Source organism: Mizuhopecten yessoensis, unplaced genomic scaffold, assembly GCF_002113885.1.
Source record: "Mizuhopecten yessoensis strain PY_sf001 unplaced genomic scaffold, ASM211388v2 scaffold3717, whole genome shotgun sequence".
Classification (NCBI taxonomy): domain Eukaryota; kingdom Metazoa; phylum Mollusca; class Bivalvia; order Pectinida; family Pectinidae; genus Mizuhopecten; species Mizuhopecten yessoensis.
In genome coordinates, this window is record NW_018405184.1 from 92,348 (window position 1) to 103,310 (window position 10,963).

The following is a 10,963-nucleotide window of genomic DNA, read 5'->3' on the forward strand; positions in this document are numbered from 1 at the left end:
ATTCAGGTCTGAAGAGTTGTGAAAAAATTATTGTTATCATTGTATTTTAGTCCAAAGAATTGAGAATACTTAAAAGAACATATTGGACAATTTGAGGTCTGAAGAGTATCTGCCAACCAGTTTAAAAACTTGTTTTATATCGAGCTATACAATGCATATATATACACATTGTATTTAGTGAGGTAGAGGTAAACTTGTATGCTATAAACTTGCATTTCAAATTGTTGGCATTTGTGATAAAGTAGATTATCTTTAAAAAAAAAATCCACTGTAGACTAATGTGTGAAGATCTGGACCGGACACCTGCTTGCAATGAAATTTATAGGATATTCCAGAGACACAAGAAGGCCTTGACATTAACACGTACCTACTGAAAACTTTGTACAGGACACAAACAATTCAGCTTAATGTAATTCTGTTGGCACTCACCATTTGTTTTATGTTTGTTTTATCTTTTCTCTCATTTGTTGGATTGATAGTCGTGTCAACTGTAAATGCAACTTGAGGTAACTTTTGATTAAAACCACAAAATGACCAGGTTAAACCAGGTCTCTTTCACAAAAGGGATGTGTTTTCTAGCAGCATATTTTTTTTTCTTTCTTTTGATCAAGCAGCTTGAAGCTCGGAATGAAATATTTAAAACTAGGGAACACAGTAAGAGCTTGAGAAAGATCTGTCAGGTTCATCTCGAGAAATAAGGATACCAAACTTCAACTCTCAAAATTCAACATGGCTGCCTGACAATAATTTTGTTTTTCTGATCAGCTAAGGAACAAAGGGAACATGCATATGAAATTTGAGAAAATTAGTCATGAGCAATGATGGGATTTGACAAATAAGAACCTACATATGAATTTTTTCACTTCTTGAGAGATTGTGATAACAAACCTTGCCAGTCAAAATTGGCTGTCTGACAGCCATGCACCTAGTGTTTCTGATCATTCTCCAATTAAAATATGCTTAAGTACGTACAGACTAAGAGGAACCTGCAGTACACATGAAGATTCAGAGTAAAATCAGCCAAGTACTTCATGAAAAGCCTGGTGAATGTATCAATATACAATATCGGGTACAATTTAGAACCATCCAGTATTAATTCTTGAGAAATGGTGATAACATGATTTTTTGATGGAGATAAACAGACCAAGGAAGAAAGGTGATTTGAATAGCAGTCCACCATCATCAGATGTTGGACTTAAAAGAAAAGAAATATCAAATAATATTTATATTTTATTTCTTTAAATACAGAGACTTACATTAACTGACCACACACCAACATATCTGACTCGACTAAAAATTATTCACTTTGACATTCTTGATGTAGTCCCGTTGATACAATTGTTCCACAACATTAAACTGCTTGTGTGGTGTGCCTGACAAGCAGATTTGAGTTTTTTGGTGTCTTTACAAAAAGTTAACATTTCATTGAAATCATCAAGGTATCGGACATGGTAGCTGCAATCCTATATAATACCGGAATATTGCACTATCTCTGATTATAAATGAAGAAAAAGAACATTCATACAATATCATGAACAGTATATACGCTATATTGATGTTAAACTCTTAATGTCTGAAACTGGTCAGCTCATACATTCAAACACACCTCATTCAGAACATCAATTGCACAATAACAAAACAGATTTTCAAAGGTTATTAAATAGTGTTGAGATATAGAACAATACTTTGACAAAATAATTGGACAGGTATTAAAAATACCATATAAATGTTCCTATTCTAAAACATATAGGTGGAGTTTTGTCTGCCAGTGGAAATGATATGGGATGAGAATTGTCGGCATCACTTTGACAGCTGAGGGGGAGGACCAAACAACCCTCCAGCCTGCTTACTAGCAGCTCGGGATGGAGCAAGGCCAAGCACCTTCTGGATGTTCTGAAAATGCAAATGGACAGACTTGTGTTCGAACAATTTATGTATGCACCTGAAGTCAGTACTCTGTCCTACCATCAATTTTGTATCTACCTAGGGTATATTTATCTCAAAACTTTTCCAAGGTCCCAACAACAATGGCACAGAAAGGTCTACAAAAGTAAGAATTTTCTATCAATAAAATTGCCATAGGTGACACATGTATTTTCCAAAATATTATTTAAAATTCTTATCATAGATTTTTATTTCATTAAAAGGGGTCGCAAGTGCAGAGTTAATAGCTAAAGTTTCAAATGTCAACTTTTCAGATTCCCGGCCTTAGAGATGCATAGCAGGAATATTTTTGTGTGTCTTACTCAAGGAATACACACATTTATAAGTTGTTAGAGCGTACACACGTTGTGATTGCTGTACTTCCTATTTGATTACAAATCTGATAGGATAATTTTTTCCATGTCCCTATATGTATATGTTGCATTGTACCTACCTGCCTTACAGACATGGTACACAGGATGTAGAGAAAGATAAATGAGCAATGAGTGTAATCGTCCCCTCCCAGGTTCCTGTGGGATATCCCCTGTAGCAGGGAGATGGGTGTGAACGGCAGCTTGGCCACCACTCTGCCATCAAATCTGAAAGCAAACCAACAAATATTGTTAAAGGGATTCCATTAGCCAGAAGCCTGTGGCCAGCACATGTCTTATGTCAGGGCTTGTGAAAATGTGCAATACCAGTAGTTACTATGACAAAACAGTACAAGGAAGAATGAGATCCAACGTCCACTAACGTCCATTGGTGGTTCATGTATGGTCAGCGAAATTCAGCACAGCCAAGTTGATGGATTCCTAAATGAAATTCACTAGTCCGCCATAAGAGTGATCAAAATTTGGAAGAAATGACCAGACGTCAAATGTGGAGTCTTGGAAACTTCAATCCAGTTCACATGTTTCGACTATTGTCTGGTCATCTCTTCTTTTGAATTAAAAGGTTTAAGTAGATTTTTTTTTTCAAAATCTGCCTAGTACATTGTTTTATAAATATAGAATTGAAACCCCTTTATTAGCACAATTGTTAAGATACAGAAACTTAATTTGCTATGAAAAAAAACCCTATGCATGAATAAAGAATAAATGCAAAGTCTAACCAAAGTTTTGTTCACTGAAACATAACTACAGGTTGAAGTGACCTACATTTCACATAATGGCATAGTGCTCCTTGAGATGTATCTACATATGATCTTTGATTTCTATTTGACTTGTTGTATGAGAGAAATGAAGCTGAACACAACATCTAATACAAACGTTGTACAGACATACATATGGACCAATGGAACATCTAATACAAATGTAGTACAGACATACATATGGACCAATGGAAAAGCTGAACACATCTAATACAAACGTTGTACAGACATACATATGGACCAATGGAAAAGCTGAACACAACATCTAATACAAATGTTGTACAGCCATACATATGGACCAATGGCAAAGCTGAACACAACATCTAATACACATGTTGTACAGACATACATATGGACCAATAGAAAAGCTGAACACAACATCTAATACACATGTTGTACAGACGTACATATGGACCAATGGAAAAGCTGAACACAACATCTAATACAAACGTTGTACAGACAAATGTTGTACAGACATACATATGGACCAATGGAAAAGCTGAACCCAACATCTAATACACATGTTGTAAAGACATGCATATGGACCAATGGAAAAGCTGAACCCAACATCTAATACACATGTTGTGCAGACATACATATGGACCAATAGAAAAGCTGAACACAACAACTAATACACATGTTGTACAGACGTACATATGGACCAATGGAAAAGCTGAACCCAACATCTAATACACATGTTGTATAGACATACATATGGACCAATGAAAAAGCTGAACACAACATCTAACACACATGTTGCACAGACATACATATGGACCAATGGAAAAGCTGAACCCAACATCTAATACACATGTTGTATAGACATACATATGGACCAATGGCAAAGCTTAACACAACATCTAATACACATGTTGTATAGACATACATATGGACCAATGGAACATCTAATACAAATGTTGTACATACATACATATGGACCAATGGCAAAGCTTAACACAACATCTAATACACATGTTGTGCAGACATACATATGGACCAATGGAACATCTAATACAAACGTTGTACAGACATACATATGGACCAATGGAAAAGAATAAAACTGGATACTCCTCAACTAATGATGCACAGGCATGATTAATACAAGTCACCAATTTATTACTTTAAATTTTTATATCAACATACCGGGTAAACACAAATATTTCCAAGCAAATTTTTTCTAATTTTTTTTTAAACTTTTAAATGACAATTACAAGTCCTCTTATATACCATTTTAGTTAAGCATGAATTGTAAAGTATTTGAAACTATACCACATGAAAGATATGAAATTTTGAACGAACAGGTCCAGAATTACAAAAGACATAGCATGACGTGGTCAACACAATACTTGACATGAGAGTAGTACTTACATGGAATTGAACATACTAAGTAAAGCTGTGAAAGCAAAACCTATTGCAAACATGGACTTCATTTTCACCTGAAAAAGGAAGAAAAATACATTGATACAATGGAACATGTATGAATAAAAGTATTACTTATTTTTTTACTTATTTTTAATAATGTTTGAGCACACGCCCACTAGACTGATCACATTAACATGCTGTTGTCACAGAAAATATCATATTTTAACAAATATCTATTAAATTTCTTTTTTTCATTCTTAAATGCCTGATAATGAACACAAAAACTTGTGCCAGGCATATAAAGCAAGGTATCAAATTAAGACATTGTCCATTTCCGATAAGCCTTTGAAATAGCTGCTTGTCCATGTAATACAATCAAAAGTAGATGAAGAAATACCTTTGGGTTATTTCCACCTTATTATACTTTACAGTTTTTGGGTTATTGCCACCTTATTATACTTTACAGTTTTTGGGTTATTGCCACCTTATTATACTTTACTATTTTTAAGTAAGAAAACTCACAAATGATAAATCTCTGTTGTTGTTCTTGAGCTTTTCTTCTTGTCTCTCTGTAAATGACAATGTCAGTAAATGTATCTGAACATACAATGTACATAAGATAATTTACCAGTATTTTACATGTTATTATTGCTTTAATTGCTTTTTACAAAAGAATATTCTAGGAAATTGAATGTTAGTGTATACTACTGCCATTAATCATTAATTATTTGAAGAAAAAACCCATACCTAATTTTTTCTTTTGACTGCGGTCTGTTGCATCACCAATTTCCTTTTTCTTTTCCACTAAAAGCAGATCAAGTGTATAAGCATAAAAAATGTTTCGGTTCCAGACACTGGCCAAATAAACACTGTAACATGTCAGAGTTGCCAGTAATCATGGGAAGTGATGACATTTTACCCTGGCTAGATATATAACAGAAGAAGAAAAGAACTGATACAAATATCTGAACAATTTCAAAACATCAGATAGCTTTAAGACCCATTGGAACTGCAAGTTTCACATAAAAGGATCAACATTGATTGGAATCCATAATTTGAATTGGCCTTGTTCAATCTACAAACGTCTGAATATCCAGGTACATGTTATACTGGGCTTTCAATTGACACTTGACAGTATGTTTTTGACTTCCCAATTTTTGTTTTGACTCTTTGATTTGAAAGAAACTGTCTATTTGACATGTGTTTTGATTCTCCAAATTTTAAAAAAAATATTTGACTTCTGATATTGCTAAATGTCAGGAGCCAACTGAAAGCCCTGGTTACATGCAATACTGGCAATAATAATACAATTTTATCAAATAAAGTCATAAGAATATCTTAAATATTGAACTAAATAGAAGTTTTTTTGTGAATCGTTTACTTAAGTTCAGTATAAGGGAGGTCTTATCCTATAATACTGAATATTTTGGAGAGCACTAGTTATTCAACCAACCTTCCACTAATAATGTGATTCTATTAATTCTATAAACAGTAAAAACAGTACTGCATGGGGCAGAAACAATAGTTGCCCTTAACGTGCCATGTTGAAACTACAGGTACCGGTATTTGGACTAAAAGTATATTTAAGTAAAATATTTTTTAATCTTTCTGACACAAAATGTATGAAAAAAATTGAAATGCAACATTTTGAAAGGTTGAATTTTTCTCAGAAGTAACTTCCCTTTTTAAAGTCACAAAGATGATCACCTCCCTTCGTTCATATTCCAACCATCAACAATTTTGAACTGTATAGGGATTATTCCATATTGCAATTCATCATAAGCTGTAAAACCTAACGGAATTCTAGACTGCTAATCACAAGAAGAGTTTGCTCAAATGAAAATTAAGTTTGTCCTCATATAGCTTAAATCTTATCCAAGTTTCATCAGAATCTGTTCATGTTTCATTGAGTTATTGATGTGAAACGGTTGAAGAAATAGAGCACAGTATGTATATTATTTGTTAACTTTGAATTTAGCCTTGACTTTGCATATATAAATGATATATATATTAAAGAAAGTTATCTAAAGGAAACCAAAATGTGGAAGTATAGACAGACATTTTCCATACCATATGTCATGTTTAAATTTGATTGGTATTATAACAATGCATTACATTTCTTGCTCTGCTTCTCCACTTCAGCCTTCAGCTTCTTGTATTTTTCTGTTCTGTACACCAAAAGCCATGTCAATCCTGAAACAGACATAACCATTTATATTTATCATACAGTATGCCAAGATAAACTAGTTAAAAGAGAACTTTGCCAACAAGAAAAGAAAATGAAACATTCCATTAACATCAATTTTATTAACAAGATAAATATTTGTTAACACAATAACTTGAAGCTTGATTAAACATGAGAATAAACTCATCCTATTATTTTACAAATACTATTTAAGAGGTAGCTTTCAATAGCTGCTTTATAAAAGATCAAGGTAGCTAAATTTCATTTAATGCATACTATAGGCACCTCTAATTTATCATTTTTAAGCTTATATATATGAGACCATTCAAAGCGCGAGTAGATTACAGCAACATATCAAATCAAATGCATTACGACAAACAATAAATCCCCCGCGTACAATACAACTACACCACTAAATCCCTCATACTAATATTAATACCCGGCCTCCTCTGCCATGGCCAGGTATTTTCTGACGACGCAATATATTAAAAAACAATTCTCATCATCAGAAAGCTACGTTATCGCAGCGGTATTTGGTTAAATCGGCCAAAGGTATTATATCGTATCTATATGTTAAATACATGGGAAATATACATTTATAAGTACAATTATATTTAAATAAATATATTAAAGATTTATTTAATTACTTACTGGTGTTGTTGTTTTGTTTTTATTGCCTTACACAAACAATGATGTTCGCCGACTGTCTTTATAACTGAGTAGCTCATAATTAACTCTCGAGTACCTCTTGATTATCACCGCCTCGACTCCAGGTATACGTAGCCAATCAAATGTATTGATCACTCACACAATTGGTGATAAATATTATTGATTTTCTTGGACAATCACTTTCAATCGACTTGCATCAATTAAACAACGATCGATCCACTGCCCCATCATGAGTGACAACATGTTTATATTGTGACCTTGTGGTGAGGTCGAGGCAGCCTGTGTTGCAGTGCGACAGATGCCAACTCAGGACGTTGTGATACTGGGATGTAATTCAAATATATTTTCAATTTATAGCCGAAAATATGGTTTAATTAAATACAAAATACAAGAATTTCTTTCGGCAATAAAAGGAATAAATTCTTAAACGTTTTTAAAGTAACTTGCTTGATTTCATTAGATACTTTTAGCCCGTTTGTAAGACAATAATATAATGAAATGACGGAAAAATAGTATATAATGAAATCAAGTTTCTTTAAATATGTATATTCCATTTATGGCCGAAATATGGTTTCGTTTGATACTAGCGCTTGTACAAAATACATGTACGGGCACCGAGTATCTAATGAAATCATGTTTCTCATAAGCATGTTCACGTATGTCGATATTTAATTTTATTAAATATTATATTTCCGCTCCACATATCGTCAGCGGTCATATATATGTTCAGAGGTTGATATATATAAATGAAACCCAAAGAAAGGGGCTGTTATAATATTTATGTTTATTTCATGTATACATNTTTCTTTCGGCAATAAAAGGAATAAATTCTTAAACGTTTTTAAAGTAACTTGATTTCATTAGATACTTTTAGCCCGTTTGTATGACAATAACATAATGAAAAGACGAACAAATAGTATATAATGAAATCAAGTTTCTTTAAATATGTATATTCCATTTATGGCCGAAATATGGTTTCATTTGATACTAGCGCTTTTACAAAATACATGTACGGGCACCGAGTATCTAATGAAATTATGTTTCTCATAAGCATGTTCACGTATGTCGATATTTGATTGTATTAAATATTATATTTCCGCTCCACATATCGTCGGCGGTCATATATATGTTCAGAGGTTGATTTATAAATGAAACCCAAAGAAAGGGGTTATTATAACATTTATGTATATTTCATGCATACATAGGGCCGATTTTAACTTGGGCCGATATCACTTGGGTAAATCAGAGACGTATATACGTCTCTGGGAAAATCGAGGCCGATTTAACCATAAATCATCGCATCGCAGCTATAAATCCCCCCCCCCCTTTCACTTTCAAAGAATGAATTGTGTCCTTTGCGCGAAGTAAATGAATGCACTTTTAAACATAAGCACAAATCAAAATTACCCTCTCCAAGAGATGCTGTACATAGTGATATGAATACGATTAAAAGGCAATCAGCCAACATTTTCCACAGGTGATGTTGTTCACGTTGAAGCACCGGTCGTCCGTTTCCACGTCCGGTTTTTTACCGGAAGTACATAGTGCTGAATATGAAAGTGACACACTAAATACAGGCACACGCTTAAAAAGAATAGACGAATTTAGTATTTTCACTTCACTCGCTACACTATTTCACTTTGAAATAAAAACCTGATGAGAAATTTAAATATTGATGTGTCTGTTTATAATATTACATTTGAAAATCATTTACAATATTCAGGTCACTACAAAAGTTGAATTGGACTGAATTTACTCGATTCTGGTTTTAAGCTCATGTCTTTAGTTGTCCAACTACTGGGACTTGACATGGAGCTACAGCAACTTGTTGCAGCGACTGTGAACACTTTTGATAAAAACGTTGGAGATATAAAGGTACAAACAATGTCTGTATCAAGAAGTGACCCTAAATAGATAAAACGATGCCGTGTTTTTCGAAATATGGAATCGGTGCCGTGTGACATGCAGTGTGTTGTTGTTATACTTGCATGGACACTGTGTTTTGAAATGTAAACAAACTTTTGTTGCAGGAAATATCGGAATATATGATACTTGTTCAGTGCTGTTAGATGATTTATGATATAGGACTTACTCCAAACATGCTGTTTGTCTCTATTTTCACGCATTTTCCTGTCGTTATATTACACTGAGCATTCAACAAGTCTACAGACTGAATTCGTATTAGACTTGCTCAAGTCCATATAGAAAAGAAGATACTCATATAGAATAAAAGCCAGTTAAGCCAACTCATGCAATTAAAACATTGTCAAAATCTCCAAAAGATGGCAATGTTACCATTAAAATTTAATCAATAGGGATACACAGAGCTATTTAAAATTTAGGCAGAACTGGACAGGGTCGATTGTGCACAAAAATAAATTGGTAGCAAGTTAGGTCGGGTGGCGAAGTGGATTACCCAATTGCCTTGGATGTGAAAGGGTTTTGGGCCACCTGCCAAACCATCTTGGTTTTCTCCAGGTCCTTTGATTTCCTCGCACATTAAGACCCCTTCATACTAATTTCCGGGCCAATGAGAGCTTAGGTACGTGTCAAATTAATATACAAAATGTAAGTTGTAATAATTTGTTTCATAATTGTTATAAAATAAAAATTACATATGGGTCAGCACTAAAACATGCTCTCCGTCCATATATACATGTCCTTGAGTCTTCCAGAGTATATTCATACTTATGCCAGCTTCATCTAGGTTAAGGAAAATATTGTACACAATACCCCTGCAGGTCGCTAATTGTGGGCTGAAATGCAACAGAGGTCATTATTTCTTTTAAACGCCTTTGCCTAGAACCTCTTGTGTACTAGTCAGACACCCTGTTGAATAAACGGGAGAGTCAGTAGGAAATGGCTATAGTTTACCAGGATAGCATATATATTCAGCAAGTCAGCTACCCTCAAATTAAAGTTGAAATTGCTTCCTACTTCATACTAATAAAAGTTAAACTCTTTGTTTTTATTTCCAGGTGTCCATAGCCTTACAAGATGACAATACAGTTCTAGGGGAAGATGTCAAAAAGAAAGTCTGTCAAATAATTGGTAAGAAAATTTGTTACTTAAGGTAAAGAATACCACTGCATCAGTTATAATTGCAAAGAAGAGTTCCAATTTTGAATTAATTCTTCAATTGGTAGTTATCTCCCTTTTGTATAGACGATGAAGCAATGAAAAGAGTTTTTCTGGCTGAAAGTTATAATTACTTGCCTTTTTCAATGTATTTGTCTCTTATATAGATGGTTCATTTAAATTCAAGAATAGCAACATTTATAAAAGACAATTAAGTGTAGGGCAGGCAGTGCATATACATCCCTGTATTTTTAGCCCACCATCATCTGATGGTGGGCTATTCAAATCACCATGCGTGTGTGGTCCGTCGTCGGTCGTCCGTCCGTAAACAATTCTTTGTTATCCGTATTTCTCAAGAAGTACTAGAGGGATCTTTCTCAAATTTTATATGCAGGTTCCCCTTGGTCCTTAGCTGTGCAGGGCAACTTTTGAGACTGATCAGATAAACAACATGGCCGACAGGCAGCCATCTTGGATTTTGATAGTGAAAATTTGTTATCGCTATTTCTCGGGAAGTATCAGAGGGATCTTTCTCAAATTTTATATGTAGGTTCCCCTTGGTCCTGAGCTGTGCAGGGCAACTTTTGAGACTGATC

At 34.0% G+C, this 10,963-nt stretch overlaps 2 protein-coding genes across 2 annotated transcripts in view; one reads left to right on the forward strand and one right to left on the reverse strand.

The window, feature by feature from the left end:
* Positions 1-1,217: 1,217 nt before the first annotated feature.
* Positions 1,218-8,832, reverse strand: LOC110447960 (calcium load-activated calcium channel-like). Its single transcript, XM_021493962.1, has 7 exons — positions 8,697-8,832; positions 6,551-6,628; positions 5,183-5,239; positions 4,958-5,004; positions 4,442-4,509; positions 2,378-2,522; positions 1,218-1,893 (listed from the first exon to the last, which is right to left on the reverse strand). Exons 1-7 carry the CDS (start codon positions 8,755-8,757, stop codon positions 1,801-1,803), a joined length of 549 nt encoding a protein of 182 aa, XP_021349637.1. The 5' UTR covers positions 8,758-8,832; the 3' UTR covers positions 1,218-1,800.
* Positions 8,833-9,065: 233 nt separating this feature from the next.
* Positions 9,066-10,963, forward strand: part of LOC110447982 — a 10,267-nt gene continuing 8,369 nt past the window's right edge. Inside the window, exons 1-2 of the mRNA XM_021493994.1 lie at positions 9,066-9,164; positions 10,268-10,340. Coding sequence (XP_021349669.1) covers positions 9,066-9,164; positions 10,268-10,340 — 172 coding nt within the window. The remainder of the gene's footprint in view (positions 9,165-10,267; positions 10,341-10,963) is intronic.